We start from the raw sequence: 17,379 nt of genomic DNA on the forward strand, positions 1-17,379 counted from the left end.
CTCCAGCCAATAGAGGACCAAGAGTTGTCAGGAGGGCTTATAAAGCTTGCTATTTCTGGCGTTTTTTCTCTTTCTCTGCTGATTATGCAGCAGACTCGCACAGAGGCTGTCGCGGGCGCGTTCTCTCGCTGCCTGGGCTTCTGTGGAATGAGACTTGGGCTCCTTCTACTTGCAAGACACTGGTGCATTGCAGGTGTGTTTCCGCAGAAGGTAAGCAGTGGGTGCCCGCCACCCCCTGGGGTGGAGGTGGTCAGGCCGTCACTGCGGGCTGAAGACAGGTGATGTCTGGATCAGGGCAGGCAGGGACTTGGACTGGAACCTGTCACATTCTGGAATGAAGATGCTTTAGAGGGGCCAGGAGGCCTGCAGTTGGCAGCTCCTTCTTGGAAAGGAATTCTGGAGGCGGTTGGGGTTGGCTTCTGGAGAGCAGGGTCAGGCTGTGGTCTGGCGCCCAGGAAGCACTCATTCATTCACTCAGCACACCCTGCAGTGGGCCTGGCCAGGTGTGGGTTGGGGATCTGGCTGATTCAGACTGGAAACAGTGGGAGCAGTGATGGGGATGGCCCACGGCTTGGGAGGAGCCCAGAAGATACCTGGGCTGAACGGGGAGAGGGGCGTTCCAAGAAGGCTAGAGGGGTGAGGAGCAGCTGAGGACGTCATCGGGAACACCTGAGCTGCCTCTTCCACTGGATTTTGGGCTTTGAGGAATCAATAAAGATTCCTCCCCAGATTTGGTGAATGCCAACCTTTCCTTTTGTTAAGTCAGGACATTGAAAAATAACCAGTTGGGATCTCCACACGCTATTCTTTCGTAGACGAAAGGAAAGCAACAAATGACAAAGGACCTAGTCACAAACTTAATGGGACACACATGCCCTTAATAGGAAGCAGAGATTTCAAATGCGGGAACCTCACGTGAATGGCCATCCCAGCTGTGCCTGGGAGGCTATCTTGGCGATGGGAGTTGGCTGGGTTGGGGGTGGGGCTAGTTGCTGTTGATGGTGCTGCACCTAGTAGACCAGGAGGCCCGACCTCTTCTGGTGCTCTGATTTATCACAGCCATTGTTGAAATCTGGCTTCCTGCATGTGTGTCTCGGCAACAGAAGCCTCCTGCTCAGGTCTGCTTTCCGTCATTTGGAACATCCTGGGCGAACCGGGAGAGACCAGGAAACACCAGCTTCTGTGCCTCCTGTGATGCTTTCCACCTTCTCCAGTCTGGGCCTGAAAGCCCGCAGGAGGCAGTGGGCCCCAGTCTGCAAGGGAAGGCTGAGGAGCTAGCTGGCCACAGAACGTAGCTATTGAGCACCTCCTGTGTACTGGGGTCTGGGTTAGGTACTGCTTACTAAGCTCAGCTCAGCCACGAATACAATCTGTGAGCAAACCAGTTCTTTGAGCTTTCCAAGTCTCAGTCTCTTCATAAAATGGGGACACGGATGCCGACTTTCTTGTGTTGTCATGGCAGTGTGTATAAGCATTTACATGTGTTCATGTGTGTATGTACACACACATGCACGTGTGCACATACACACCGCGTAACACTTTGGTATGGTGGGAGGACCTCATTAGCGAGGCATGAATGAATGAACAAATGACCCGGGACGTCGGCTCAGCTCATGAGGAGGGTGCGGCTCACGGGGGCATGTGTTTTTGTGCATCTGTGTGTATGATCCAGGGAGCTCTCTTCTTGTAATCGGAGTCAGAGGCTCTGGAATCCATCTGGGGAGCTTAAAGTCGGGGCCACGTCTGTTTCACAGCCCTGGCGGATGGGAATTCTTTGCGTCTCTGGTCATTTCCGTGGGTTCTTGACTGGGAGAGGAGTTCATGGCAGGAACCGACTGGCCATCTTGAAACAGAACTGATCCTTTGAGTGTTAACTCTTCCTGAACAACTTACTGAAGACCACTCATGAGGACTGAGTTGGCAGGGCCCTGGAAAACAGCCGGCCAGTAAGCCGGTGTTCAGACTGCTCCCTGACCACCTGTTTGCCGAGAGCACCTGGCTGGGAAGGAGGGCATTGGAAGGAAAGGAGTCTTGGAAGGGAGAGAGTGGCTGAGATTTGCACCCCCATACATGCTCCCTGCCTGGAGAACAGAAGCTGAACCCAGCTTTAAGACCCTGTTTTAAGTCATGGCTCTGTTCTTGCTTGCTGTGTGACCTCAGCACAGCAACCTCTCTGAGCCAGAGTTTCCTTGCCCATAAAATGACCAATTATGAGGAGGACTGAGTGGGATAAAATGTATAAAGCACATTGCTGGTGCTCAGTAAGTAACAGCGTGTTCTTCTGGGGGAGGGAAGAGGCCCTGCAGAGCCTTTGCCTGAAACCAGGGTGTCTGCTGGCCTGCAGGGGCCAAAACACAGGGGCACCACCGACTCTTTGGGGGAAGAATGAAGGTGCGCAGAAGTGGGAGGCCTGAGTTGCAAGGCTTTTCCTGCCATTAGTAATTGCTGTGTGATCTCGGGCCAGTTCTTCATCTTCTTTGGACCCCTGATTCCCTCAGAAGAAGAATCCAGGCTGATAGCCTCAACCCCTCCTCCTCCTCTGCGTTGGAAATTGGATGTGAGAGCCTCCAGAGCAGGGTGAGCTTCGTGTTTGAAATGAATCTCCTTTCCTCAGCCGGCGGCATCCCTGATGACTCTCTTGCTTGCCTTGTGCATGAACAACCCGGTAATTAATGAAATTGGGAGCAGGGGCAGGGAGGCAGGTTTCCCGCAGAGGCAGCTGGGGCCCTGTTGGGGCAGCCTCTCTGCTGCCCATTGGGAGGCCCAGGGCTGCCTGGGAGCCACCATCTCTGTCTAGCCAGGGGCCTGGCAGATGTTCACACATCTGGACAGTTGCAGAGTGAGTCCTGAACTATCATAGATGGGGAGATGGGGAGTGAACGCTCCAGCTTCTCCTGGGCCTGGGAGCTGTTTTCCAGGGAGGGCCTTGAGGACCTCCTGGTGTTGAGGTGAGATGAGCCTGGAGAAGGAATTCGGTGGACCTGGATTTGTAGCCTTTGCGTTCTTGACTTCTAGCTGTGAGGCTCCAGGCAGCTCACTTAACCTCCCTGGGTCTTCCTTGCTGTGAAGAGCAATTGAGGACATGGGAGCAGCAGCCCCCTAGTCATGGGGGCGTTGGCGGAGAAAGGCAGCTTTGATTTGCACATCCTTACCCCAGGGGGGCTCATCTGGGAGGACACAGTTACTCTCAATGACCCTTTTCTCGATTCACACTGCCTCCACCCCGATATGCCCCTTCTGCTTTGTGACCGCTTTGCACAGACGACTGTCCACCCCTCGGCTTGGGCCACAGGTGTGGGATCACCTTTGACCCCTCTCTCTGCCTTACCCCCTGCGTCTCACCCACCTGCACATGCCGCTGGCTGCACCTTCAGGGTGAAATGACGTCCCCCTGCCTCACTATTACCTCTCACCCGGGTGACTGCAGGAGCCTCCTCCCAGGCCTGCCTGCCTCCATCCGTCCCCCTTCGTCTGCTCTCCCGGCAGTAGCCGGTGGGATCTCTGAGAACCACCTGATGCTCGCAGCCCTCCCTGCTTAGAGCCTTTGGTTGATGTCTTTTGTAATCAGCTGGATCTGCGCTGATGCCTTTAATAAGCCCACTTGGGGTGCTGACACCCGACAGATCTCACTTTGCAGTCCACAAGCTAGCTTTTGCTTCCTGCAGAACCACTGTCCCGCTCCCTCCTAAATCCCCTTCTCTACTGACCAAGCTATTGTGCCTCTTAATTTTACATTCAGACCCCTTTGTCCAGAATGTTTCTTTTACCCTTTGGACTCCTGTTTATTCTTGCAGGTGTGGTCATGACGTCCACGGCTTTCTAGAAGCCTTCTCTGATTGCCCCCTCAGTCCACCTGCAACTGTCTGAGCCAGGAGCCCCTTCCCTGTGCCCACTTCTGTCATTGCCCTCCCCATCAGTGCTGTGATACTCTGCGAGGACGTCACCCACGATGATCGATGTTTCTCACATGGGCTGCAAGGCCAGACAGCACAGAAATATTAATTTAGGCAGTAAATGCAAAGACCTCCCTGCAAATTAAGGGCCTGCAGACGTAGACAGACTGGAGTAGGATCCTGAGACTGTGGTTTGATTTGGCTGTGTGACCTTGGACAAGCCCCCTAGCCTCTCTGAGCTTGGAGGGTCATGAGGATTGACAAGATGCCATGCATAACAAATGTCCTCTTTCCCTCTTTTTTGGGCCAGTAAGTTGTTCCCAAAGACATTTGGAATGTTTAAATAACCCCTCACTTTTGCTCTGAGCAGAGCAAACTCAATGATGCACAGAGGAGCCCACCACAGAACCCCAAACGGGCAAAAATAGCATCCATGGGGCGCCCTGAGATGCCGAAGCCACAGGAAGAAGCCGCAGGCCAAGCGGATGTCAGCTGCTCTGAGGCCCGCTGAGGTTTCTCGGATGTGCCTAGCTGTGCAGCCCTCACGCCTGCCCTCGCTGGCTCTCCGACCACAGCATCAGATAAGGCAGTGGAAAAAGTGCTGGCTTCCTCTCTCTGGGGAGGGGTAATCTCAGTGCCATCTGTGGGGCACGCTCCATCCCTAGTTGCCTCACTGGCCTCCCCTCCCCTTCTTCCCTCCCCACTGCTTGCTTTACCTGTCTTTACTGGTCTCTTTGCTGACCGGGTCACACCTGCCAGTGACCCCCATCTTAGGGCCTGTACCTGCTCTCCCCAGCACATCTGCTTGGCCCATTCCCTCGCCTCCTTCCAGTCTTTGCTCCACTATCACCTCCTCAATGAGGCCCACCTTGACTGCTCTGTTTAAACTTGGATACCCTCCATCTCAGCATCCCCGATAATGCTCACCTGCTCAACTCTGTTCTTTCCACATACCATGTAAGTCACTTGTTGATGATGTGTATTGTTCTCTGTCTCCAGGGGTCTTTGCTGTCTCCCAGGAGCCCAGAATAGTGCCTGGCACAAAGAGGTTGCACAGAAAGCATTCTTTTGGCATACGGATGCATGAGTACATGAGTAAGAACCAGCCCAGCAATCAGTTCAGGCTAGATTTTGGGGTGAGGGGGATTTGTTTCAGGGCCCCAGAACCCAGGGTTGAGCTCACATTGTCATTGAGGATTTTGGCCTCAGGATTCACATGCACTGGCCAGAAGCTGCTGCTAAAGTGCGGGGCGACAGCTGTCTGGGGTCAGAGAAGGGTCTGGAAGCCTGTGTTCCTTTCAGGAGGACCCTTGCGGTAGTTAAGAGTTTGGCTTTGGAACCACATTGTTGTAGGTTCGAATCCCAGCTCTACCACTTCCTAGGTACATAGCCTTCACCTCCACCTCTCTGTATTTGAGTTTTCTGTCTTTAAAATAGAGTAGGTGATGCTGACCTTGCTTAGGTGGTGATTATGAGGGTTACATGCAACATAGGTAAAGGGCCTGGCTCATAATAGGTAATCAGCGAGTGATCATTGTTATTAAACTCATTATTACGGGTTTTTTGTTTTTTTTTTCCAGAGAAAGGGTCTTGCTGTGTCACCCAGGCTGGAGTGCAGTGGCATGATAATAGCTCTGTAGCATTAAACTCCTGGGCTCAAACAATCCTCCCATCTTAGCCTCATGAGTAGCTAGGACTACAGAGGCACACCACCATGCCTGGCTAATTAAAAAAAAAAAAAAAATATATATATATATATACACACACACACACACAACACACACACACACAACACACACACACATACACACACACACACACACACACACACACACACACACATATTTAAGAGATGGGGCCTTGCTATGCTGCCTCAGCTGGTGCCAAACTCCTGGTCTCCAGCTGTCTTCTTGCCCTGGCCTCCCGAAGTTCTGGGATTATACCTGGCCTAAATTTAATGGAGCGTGTTAGGGTTATGCTGCAGTAACAACCCCCTAGATCTCAGTTGTTTATCATGAGGAAGGCTTATTTTTGCTCTTACTACACGTTCCATGACAGTCGGCAGAGAAGTACGGATCGCTCAGGGCTGTAGGATAGTCAGGTCTGGACCGTCTGGAACCTTCCTGGAGGTCCTCGCTGCACGTCCTCTAGAGCGAGCCTGCAGATCTCAAGTTGGCTTTTCTATACTTCCACCCAGAGGAGACCCATGCTGTTCCTGCTCGTAACTCATTGGCCTAATCTAGACACGCGGTTCCAATAAATGGCGGGGGAGCTGAGGTGTGGCCTCCTCTGTGCTAGGGAGGAGAGGAGAGCCAGATACTGGCGAGCAGTAGTAAAGTCGACCGTGGCATGCACTTCATTCTCCGCCCTCTCCAGACATATAGAGAAACTGAGACACATTTCGTCAGTACTCTCATGGGACTCACTGTGGGTGGTTGAATAATGACCCCTAAATATAGCCAGGTCCTAATCTTTGAAACCGGCGCATGTGACCTTAAATGGCAAATGGGGCTTTGCCAATGTGGTTAAGAGCCTTGGGAGGGGGCAATTATCCTGGGTTGTCCGGGTGGGCCCTGTAGAATCACAATGGTCCTTATAATGAGGAGCGGGTACAGAATCAGGAGGAGGCGGTGTGAGGATGGGAGCAGAGGCTGGAGAGATGTGCTATGAAGATGGGGGAAGGGGCCACAAGCCAAGGAATAAGCAGCCACTAGACGCTGGGAACCGCAAGGAAATGGGTTTTCTCCTAGAGCCTCCAGAGCAGCCAGCCCTGATGATGCCTTGGTTTTAGCCCAGTGAGACTGATTTCAGACTTCTGGCTTTCCAGAACTGTAAGGGAATAGTTTGTGTTGTTTTCAGCCACCCGTTTATGGTGATTTGTGGCAGCAGCCCTAGGAAATGAACATACCGCCTTCAATCAGAAAATCATTTGAAACCCACTGCAGAGAAGCCGCCTCTGTCTGCTCAGATAGAACCGACCCCTTTCTCCTGTTTCTTGTGGCGCCCCTTTCACCTGTCTGTCATCACGTTCCTGCATAGGCAGGGGTGTCTCTTAAGAGTCCTTCCACTCCCAGCCCCCATGCTCCAACATGCACACGCACACACACCCTCAGCTACTCTTTGAGCCTCTCATTGCTCGCGCTGATCGGGGTTGGTGTGCATCCATGCCGTAGGAACGTGGGGCAGGCTGCTGGCAAGGTCAGCGTAAAGAACTTGTCTCTAGGTGAAGGGCCCTGGAACAAGCCAGGAGCGGCTCAGTTGGCGGGAGAGTAGAGGCCTCATGGGAAGTGGTGGGAGGGTGAGGGATGGGGCTGGGGAAATCAGCAGGGACCAGGTCAACCAGGACCTTGGGACTGAGAAAAAGAGGTGGATCTTCATTTTGAGGACAGAGGGGTGCCTCAGAAGGGTTTTGAGCAGGGGAGCGACTCTGGATGACTCATGACTGGGTTCTCCTGGTTTGTGACTAGGTTAGAAGCCTGTCTTTATCCTCCCATCCTCTGGAAGTCAACTCTGTGCCAGATATTCCTGAGCTATGTTTTTCATAGGATTTCTTATGCTCCATTTGATAGATGAGAAAACTGAGACTCAAGGAATGGAACCTTTTGGAATCCATCTTCCACATGGCTAGCGGAGTCATCTTTTAAACTATAAATTAAAGCATGTTGCTCCCCTACAAGATCTCCCCAAGGGCTTCCCATTTGGGATAAAATCTGAGTGCCTTAGGACCCCACATCACGTCCTTGCAGCGCCCCTCCGCCTACTGTGTCCGCGTGTTATTCCCCCTGCACGCGAGAGCGTCTGCTTGCGGTCCTCAGGGACTTTGCATTGCTTCTCCCTCTGCCTTAAAGCCTTCCACCAGCTACTTATTGCCCGACAGCCTCCCTCTCTCCCTTCAGGGCTCCCTCAGTTAAATTGCTGCTTCTGCAGAGAGACCCTCTGTCTCCGCACTTCCTGTGTTTGCTGCACAGCACTTAGCACAATATGTGACCACGTTTGTGTGTTTGCTTGTTTGTTGCCTGTCTCCTGCGGTGGACTCTGAGGCTTGCAGGGGCTGGGACCACGTCTACCTTGCTCTTCGTGTGTCCTTGCCCCCAGGATGGGACCTGGCATGAAGGGGTCACCCAGCCAGCCTCTGCGGAAGGATGAAGGATAGGTCCTGGGTGCAGAGGACGCAGGGAGCTCTGGACCTTTGAGGGCGGCTGGATGCTGCTGGACCTGCAGGACAGATGCCCTGCAGGGGCCAGCTGAGGAGGAGCGCCAGTGGTTTCTCTGGGCACCTGACCAGCCCTATACCTGTTGCACCTGGCTTTGAACCACTCCCTGTGCTGGCCATATTCCCTGTAACGTTAAATGCTCTGCCTGCCATTTCAGCCTCTAGGAGGATCCACAAGGGTCTAGGCAAGGATGTCAGACCTGGGTTTGGATCCCAGCTCAGCCACGTAACAGCGATGAGACCTGGCACAGTTTTCTTTAACTTTCCGAGCCTCGATTTCCTCCTCTGTAAAATGGGCATGCAGAGGGACAGTCTCCTCGCACGTGAGTCCTGGTGCTTGATTCAGCTTGAAACTGCCTTATCTGCAATCCAAAAAGCCCTGCAACGAAAAGTTGTTTTGTCAATATGCTTGCAAACTTGTTTGGCCCCACAATCTGACCTGAGCTGACATGAGGCTCTTCGCAATCTGTACTTACCCGACTTGTGTGAATATTCATATGTTCCACTGCAGGTGCCGCCTGAGGCTCCACTGAAGCTCTGGCAGAATTTGCAGAATTTGCACTTTATTACTTTTCTGAAATTTGAACAAATTCTGAAACAGAACGAGTTCTGGCTGAGAGCTGTGGGTCTGTGTATGCGAGCTGCTGCTGAAAACCCTCCTGAGGCACGGGATGGCCCACGGGGGCCTCTGGCAGCCGTGGCAGAGCCGGAAACCCCTTGTTTCCTCTTGGCTGGCTTCTGGTTTCTCGGCAGCCAGCGAATTCGTAGCCACCTGGGGTTAAATTAGGTTTTGCTGGTTCAGGGGCAGAGGTTAAAGCTCGGGGCAGGGTGAGTCCAGGTACTCACACGTTTCTGATGTGAATTTAAAAGGAGAATTATTTTTTTTAATGAATCATCAGAAGAAAGAAATCAGAAGGAAGTGTGTGACCAAGGAGAGGAAATTAGGGTTTTCGAACTGCATGAGTCACCCCCTTTCTGACTCCTGGGTGATCCCTTGCCCTTGGCAATTTTCGCTCATCTCTGACGCTCTCAAGGCTGTATTCTACACAACACGCTGGGGCTGTTGTGATTTTATTCTGGCTCCAAACCTGCCTCTCATTCTAGCCATCAGTATGAATTTCCGTTTTTGAAGCCCTGCCATGCCGTTTTACTTACTGTCGTTTTAGCCAGCGTTTCTGCCCTGCCCAAGTCCTGCTCAGACTCCTGTTTCTCCATCTTAGCACCTGCAACCCATTCTCCGCCCCGAAGCCAGAGGCCAGTTTCTGAAGGCAGCTCTTGTTCGGGTTTTCAGTCTCACCTCCCCTGTGTGGCCCTGAAGCTCTGTTGTGCTGAGGCCCTGCTTGCCTGTCTGTCTCATTTCGCACTGCCTTCCTGCTCCATGAGTGGGCCGTTCCCTCACCTTGGTAAATGCTGTTCCACTGGCCTCTGCCCTCACCTGGCTAGTTCTGTACATGCTGTGGGTAGATCTGCCTGGAAGCCACCTCTTCCTTGAAGTCGTTTTACAAGGCCCTTGTATAGGCTCCACGAACCTGGCTTCCTTTCTGCTTATCACCCACCCATGTCCTGATTCCTGGTCCTGTCCTCCTCACTAGACCATGAGCTCCAGGACAAAGACTGTGTGCCCACCGGGCGCAGTGGCTCATGCCTGTAATCAATCCCAGCACTTTGGGAGGCTGAGGTGGGCGGATCACCTGAGGTCAGGAGTTCGAGACCAGCCTGGCCAACATGATGAAACCCCGATCTCTACTAAAAATACAAAAATTAGCTGGGTGTGGTGATGCACACCTGGCATTCCAGCTACTTGGGAGGCTGAGGAAGGAGAATTGCTTGAACCCTGGAGGCGGAGGTTGCAGTGAGCTGAGATCCCAGCCTAGGTAAGAGTAAGGATATGTCTCCAAAAAAAAAAAAAAGACTGTGTGTCCTGTATATCACTATACCATCCCCAGCACTCAGAGTAAAAGGCTGTTTTAAGCAAGACTGTTTTAAGCCCGCAGGTCCTTGTCCCCTGCCGCTGGCTGGCTGGCTGAGTGGCTGCCATATTGTCTTCCATTAAGCTGGAACCCATTTCCCATGTCAGCAGCGGTGTGAAATATCCCAGTTGCATTGCAGTAAGTTTGTTTCATGTGCATTTCCCTACTTGCCATTCAGTCGGGTGTCCCTTTTTTCCCCTTCCATATTTGTTTCTTAAGATACCGCCTCTTGTGTGACTTTTGTTTGAATCCCATGTCTTTTTGTCTGTGGGCATCTTGCTTTCTGTTTAATTTGACTGAGCCATTTCTGCCTTGTATATATTAACTGTCTTATAGTTGGTGCTGATATTTTCTTAGCCTGATGTCCTTTTCATTTTGGTTTTATTATGTTTTCTTCCACAGAAGATATTAATGCATATATATTTGAATCTGTCAATCTCTCTTCCTCTGTGATTGCTTCGAGGGCTGAGGACGTTATCCTGCCTCCACAGATCTGATAAACATTCTGTTCTGTTTTCTGATGGTTTCCCTGTAACATGACTTTTTAGGCTTAACTCTTTAATCCGTTTGGAGTGCATTTTGGTGGGTGTCTTGCAGTGGGTATCTGGTTCAATGTTCCTAACAGGGACAGGATAACCCTCTTGTCCCCATTCTGTTTATTAAATAATTGGGCCTTGTCTCTTTGTTTGCAAAAGGGGAGACAAAATAGAGTAGCTGTTATCAGCATGAGCTTTAGCAGAGTTACGGTTTTGGCTTTGCGACTTTCTGTGTGATCCATGAGCACGTTGCTTAAACTGAGCTTGTTTTCTCCTCTGTAGAGCAGGATGATGCTATCTCCCTCCTAGAATCACTGCAAAGACTGAGCAGAAGATCATATGTAAAGCACATCACGTTACCTGCATAAAGTAAATGCCCTCCTTAATCTTGACATGTTTCCATGCCTGGTTGGGTCTAACATTGTACTTTTCCCTTCTGTTTCATTGATTTAGAATTCTTGTTTTGTTACTGCTTTAATTGTGGCTTCAAGGAATGCTTTACTCTCTGGCCAGCTTGGGCATCCTTCCGTTACTCTTTCTTTAAGAATATTGCTTTAAACACGCACCTGTTTTCTTTAATGGATGTTGATTTTCTCTCTCCCATTCTGTACTGGAGCCCACCTCAGTGACTTGTAGACACCCCTCCTCCCCCTTCCCCTGCACACACACCAGATTTCCCCACACCCATCTGCCTAGCCTTTGCTCACTCAGGACCCACTACCTGACAGGCACGTACCAACTGCTCTCACCTGGTCTTTCCCCACCTTAGTGCTTTATCACCCTGGGTGTTGCTGTGCAGGTACCCATTTTCCCTATGGACCTGAGCTTCCCTGGGAATTGGTTCTAGGTCCCTAGTGCCCCTCTGTACCTGGCTTGTGTCCAGGTACATTGCAGGCACTGAGGTCAGGGCTTGGGACAGGCAGGATGCTTGGGCCTTGATAGTAACTGAGCTAAATCTGGCTGCCTCTGGAGGTGCAGGCTTAGGGGACCCAGCAATGTGGCGGTTTAATGGTGGGCCATCAGCCCTGGCCTCGGTTTCCCTAGTGGGATTTTGAGAAGCCCGAGGGTTAAAGCTCTCCCAGCCCCAAGGCCTCATTATTTATTTTAAACTGAATTTAAGATAAATAAACTGCCTTGGAGTGTGCCTTGGGGTGCAGTTTTTTCTATGTTTTCTGGGAGAGAAAAGGCCTACTTAGGACAGGGCTCCCCCCGCCCTCCCCCACCCCACTGCCCTCCTGGGTCTCCAGGAGAGAGCCCAGATCTGGGTCAGAGGGGTTCACTAGTCAAGAACAGAGGGGTGGCTCTCTGCCTGGGAAGGCAGCTGGGATAAAAGGGGGAGCTAGCCTTTCTCTGCACACTGCTCGGTAGCATGCAAAACCCTGCCTGTCCCATTCCCGTTCTCCGTGGGAGGAATCTGAGGACGAGAGAGGTGAGATCCCTGCCCACTGCCACGCAGCAGCTAAGCGCAGAGCCTGGACTGGAACCTAGGTCTGCCCGCTTCCAGAGCTGTGCTGCAGCAGCGTTCTTCCAGCTCCCAGTCCAAAGGCCGACGTTGAGACAGGGCTTCAAAATACATCAGCAGTGTTTACAAATACCATTTCCTGTGTTATCTGGTACTGACAGAAGGAAGTGAACCTGGTACTTTGTCTGTGTTAGGTTTTGGGGTTAGAGGCATAAATGCCAAGTTCAGATGACCTAGAAAAACCTTTCTAGGTCAAATTACAATTTCAAAGATGTCTTTTCTTCTTCTTTTTGAACTGCTCCACGATCGAACGCTGTTGTTGACATATTTCCTTTCCGACAATACAGGCCCTTTGTGGCATGATTGAGGGCTTATTTTGTAGTGCTGGGGAGAAAATATCTTCCCCATCATCTGCTGCTCATTGTCTCACTGACACGCGGTCCCCCCACACCACAGTGCCACCCGACGTACGCTCATGCGGTTTTTAGTTAATCGTCTTTGGCAAGAATCGGTTTTGGGACTTGTTCCCAACCGCCTGGATGATAGATAATTGTCAAGTACAGATATTGGCAGCACAGGGCAACCTAAGGCTCTAGACTGCTGACCGCAGCCCGGCCTCTGGGGAGAGCCGGGAGCCAGGAGCTGGGCAGTGCCATGTTTTGGGAGGTAACAGGGCAAGACCCGGCAGCCTCACAGCCTCCTCTTAGAATGTAGGCTCTGGTCCTGGACTTGAATCCTCACTCCACCCCTTCCTAACCGTGTGGCCTGGGGCAAGCTACATAACCTCCCTTGACCTCGGTCTCCTTATCTGTAAAATGGGAGTCTCAGTAACTTACCTCCTGGGATTGTCATGAGGATTACGGGAGTGGATGCTTGTCATTCAATTAAGAGTGCCTGGCTTGTCTCAGTGTGATGTAACCATTGCCCAAGTTTGTTCTAATGAATAAACGATTGTAGCTATACTGGATGCTGTCATGTGTCACCGGGGTCCCTCCTCGGATCCAGCCACACATTCTGTCCGCTGCTTAAGAGTGTTGGCTACTGCCTTGATCAGGGTCATCAGCCCTTGCCTCCTGGGCATCCTGGATGCGATGGCCAGCCTGTGTGGGGTTACACGGTGCTTAGCTCCCTGCTCAAATTGGGACACCTTTGCTGGGCCATCCAAGCTCCAGAGCTCCCCGTAGGACAGGCGGAGGCCTCCGTTGTGACTGCATCACAGTCTGGCTTGTCCCTCTGGCCTGCCCTGCTCCCCTACTCCCCTGAAGCACTTCCCAGTACATTTCCTGGCTGAAGATTTCACCCTCAGAGTCTGTGCCAGGGAACCTGCTCTGAAACAACAGGTGGCCATCCAGACGCTGAACACTGAGCGGAATCTGATTGCCATTTTAAAGCACACGCTGATTTCTCTTGGTTGTATTTTTGGAAGCTTTTTGAGGAGTGGTCTTGGGTTCTCCATTACCCGTGTCTCCCAGCCTCTGTGTATGCACCATTTGGGCACTGTCGGTGTGTCTTGGTCACCTCCATGGCTCCTGGAGGGTCCTCCTGCTCTTTAGGTGGGAAGAAGGTGGCCTAGCTCCTGGGCAGACCATAAAACTTAAAACTGATGGAATGGCCCAGGGGCCAGAGAGCGTCACCTGTTCAACCCTTCCAGGTACAAATGAGAAACCTGAAGCCTAGAAAGGGGAAGGCCTTTTTTCAAGAACATGGTGAGCGATGCCTTTCTTTTCAATCCTTGAAGGTGATGGTGTTTCAGGATGTAGTGAACAGGCTGGTCTTAGGAGTCAGACGTGTGGCTGTTGTGATGTTGTGGCATGTATTAGGGTCTGCCACATGTTTTATGGGGTGCCTGCACGGCAGAGGGATGGCCAGACCAACCCCAGGAGTGGGTATCAGCAGTGGCTTCTGGGACGGGACAGCATGCTAGTTGAATGGGCATGAATGGTGTGGAAGAGAGAAAGCGGGGAGTTTCAGGTGGAGACACAGCCGCTGCAGAGGCCTGGACGAGGTGTGCAGGAGAGTGTGGTCTGGGCAGGGAGTTTGGAAGGGTACAAGAGGGGATGGGCACGTGATGGGTGGGAGGCAGCCTGGACCATTGGGCTGGCAGGTGGCAGATGCTCATGTGAATGCTGTGGCCAAGAATTACAACTTGTCCCCAGTGGAGGGGATGGGACTTGATGGAGAGTGACTTGGGAAGAGCCACGCAGAGTCCTTACCTGTCATGGTCCCCACAGCCCCTGCACTGCCTGAGCCAGCTGATGCTCAGTCCATGGTTGTGGAATAAATGAGTGAATGAATGAGGGAAGGGAAGACGATGCTGAAGAAGAGGCCCCCGGCTGTACTGTGGCGGGGGGCGGGTCGGGGGGTGGGGAGGGTGGCAGCAGGGACGAGCCCACAGGCTCTGATGAAACTGGCTGTTGGTTGGGGGTTTTATCCTTCTGAGCTGAAACTGGGGGTCTCTCTGTCTTCCCTCTGTTCTGTCACAGGAGGGGTCTCTGGTCCCAGCTTTGATGAGACTCTGGGGACTTGGGGAATGCAGGTGAGACCATGCGGGAGCATGCACGTTCACATCTCCCACAGCGGGGCCCCAGGGAAAGGCCTCCGAGCTGTGAGCCCAATCCGAGGAGGCCCTGGCCCTGCCCCTTGGATGGCCTCATCTGACCACGCCTCGACCCCCTTCCCAGCCCCGCTCCCTCCAGCCCCAGGCAGTGTCTGCAGCCCTCTTTGAACCGTTCCCCCTCATAGCGCCAAATGAAAATGTTTGTTGAAAACAACATGTGCATAATTAAAGCTTAATGAGCGCTTGTCTGTTTGGAATGTGCAATTAGATTTATAATCGGGGATGGGAGAGAGCTCCAAATGGCTTTAAATGGAGCTGAGAGAGAGGATAATTTTTGCCATAAATCTGCGGTAATGCAGACGGTGTGTTGAGTTGCCATTGGCAGTACCAGGGAAGGAAGAAACACAGGCCTGCCAGGCCTCCATGCCATGCTATGCCAGGTGGCTGCCCTGCCCATCAGGTCAGGCCCTCTGGGCAGCTGCAGCTGGTGAGTATACTGGGGTGGGACTAATTGGTGGTCCTGGGGGCAGATCTGCCTTAGGTTGGAGCTGGAGTTTCTGCCTACAGCCTGTGAGAGCTGTGATCCAGCCATCTGTGAGGGGCTAAGGGACTGGTGCTGAGGCCAGCTGCCTGGGTCCCCCAGGATCCCAGGAGAGAGATTCCTACGTCATCACCATGCTCACCCCTGGCCTGCAAACTGGCTTCGGGGCAGAGCCCTAGTCTGGGATGTGGCCCTCTGTTTTGTTCTCTGCTGTTTCCCCGTACCCAGAGTAGCACGTAGTAGCGCCTCAGTTAACATTTGTACTAGGGCCTCAGTTAACATTTGTAGTAGGGCCTCAGTTAACATCTGTTGGATGAGTGAATGTCTTGTTACCAGACTCTTGCCTTCAACACATCACTCTCCCTGCAAAGCCCATTTCTCCCATAACTATCACAGAGAAATGGATTTGGCTATTGCTGATGTCAACTCTTCTGTCTCTGGGGTTCTGGGTTAGGAGCAGATAACGACTAGGACAGCGGCTAGACCAGCACTACCCAGTAGAAATACAATGCAGGCCACATACGTGATTTTCAGTTTTCTAATAGCCACGTTCGAAAAAAGTGAAAAGAAACAGGTGACATGAATGTTAATGTTAGTTAACCCAGTATATCTAAAATATTGATATTATTCCAACATGTCATCAATATAAAACTATTGACAAGGTATCTTGCACTCCTTTTCATTGTCATTGTCATCATTGCTGCTCTGAAGTGTCTGAGATTCAGCGTGGATTTCACACTGACCCACATCTCATTTCGGACTAGCCATGATTCACGTGCTCAGAAGCCACATGTGGTGAGCGGCCGCCATTCTGGATGGTGCCGGTCTAGAAGGAGCACAGTTAGAGCCAAGAGGGAGGGGGCAGTGATTCCCACCTCCCAGAGGAGCCCAGGTGCCTGGCAGCCCTCACCTGTGGTACTGTAGTGACCACTGCCATTTTCACCCTACCCCTTCATGTCTGTTTTTTTTTTTTTTTTTTTTCATGAATATATTTGAAGTTCTGGGGTACATGTGCAGAATGTGCAGCTTTGTTACATAGTTATACACGTGCCACGGTGGCTTGCTGCATCCATTCCCCCATCATCTACATTAGGTATTTCTCCTAATGTTATCCCTCCCCAATCCCCCCACCCCCTGCTATCCCTCCCCTAGCCCCCTGACCCCCCAACAGGCCCCAGTGTGTGATGTTCCCCTCCCTGTGTCCGTGTGTTCTCATTGTTCAACACCCACTTATAAGTGAGAGCATGCGATGTTTGGTTTTCTGTTCTTGTGTCAGTTTGCTGAGAATGATGGTTTTCAGCTTCATCCATGTCTCTGCAAAGGACATGAACTCATCCTTTTTTATGGCTGCATAGTATTCCGTGGTGTATAGGTGTCACATAGATCTAGAACTAGAAATACCATTTGACCCAGCAATCCCATTACTGGGTATATAGCCAAAGGATTATAAAACATTCAACCATGAAGACACATGCACACGTACGTTTCTTGGAGCACTATAGCAAAGACTTGGAATAAAATAGCAAAGACTTGGAACCAACCCAAATGCCCATCAAAGATAGACTGGATAAAGAAAATGTGGCATGTACACACCTTGATGTCTTTCATTGACTGAAACAGGTGGCACCATCCGTGCCAACTTTTGTTGGTGGTAGGGACAAGGGTCCTGCAGGGGCCGACTGCACTGGGCTCACTTACAAGGCACACTCCCAGCTCCTGTGGCAGGCTGTGCCCAAGGCGTTGGCCCTGTCTCTGATAGTTAAGGCCCCAGGTCCATAGTCATGAGGTCACCTTCTCTGGTTCACGTGGCTTCGACGCAGTGGGGGTGGGAAGCCGGGGTGTACTCTTGGTAGCCAGCAGCCTGGACTTCAGACTGAACTTTGGCATGTCCTGGCTGCGTGGCTGTAGGCTGATTCCCTACACTTTCTGGGCCTCCGTTGTAGGAGAGTATTTTATCTGGATTTATCACCAGGCAGAATATGAATGTGCATTGTGCCTGGCAAAGCAGACACACCGATCAGGAGAAAAACATTTTCGCAGAAAGATTAATATCTGATATTTTGGGAACAAAGCATGAAAGTCATTGTTGGGAAAAATTGGCCCTCACAGTTGGACTTGCTTAGAATGACTTTAATTTGCAAATTGTATTTCAAATTACATACAGTGGGCACAGGCATCAAGGGTCTTCTCCATGATGAAGACCTCAG

The 17,379-nt window shown here is 51.6% G+C and overlaps 1 protein-coding gene across 6 annotated transcripts in view; it reads left to right on the top strand.

The window, feature by feature from the left end:
- Positions 1 to 17,379, top strand: part of TOX2 (TOX high mobility group box family member 2) — a 159,473-nt gene that overhangs the window by 31,705 nt on the left and 110,389 nt on the right. The window contains exon 1 of one of the 6 annotated variants that reach the window (XM_010346882.2): positions 1 to 210. The exons of the other annotated variants lie outside the window; for them this stretch is intronic. Within the exon in view, the coding sequence (XP_010345184.1) occupies positions 85 to 210 (126 nt within the window). The 5' untranslated portion in view covers positions 1 to 84. The remainder of the gene's footprint in view (positions 211 to 17,379) is intronic. 6 annotated transcript variants of the gene reach the window in all.

The sequence above is a fragment of the Saimiri boliviensis genome, chromosome 9 (assembly GCF_048565385.1).
Source record: "Saimiri boliviensis isolate mSaiBol1 chromosome 9, mSaiBol1.pri, whole genome shotgun sequence".
Lineage (NCBI taxonomy): Eukaryota > Metazoa > Chordata > Mammalia > Primates > Cebidae > Saimiri > Saimiri boliviensis.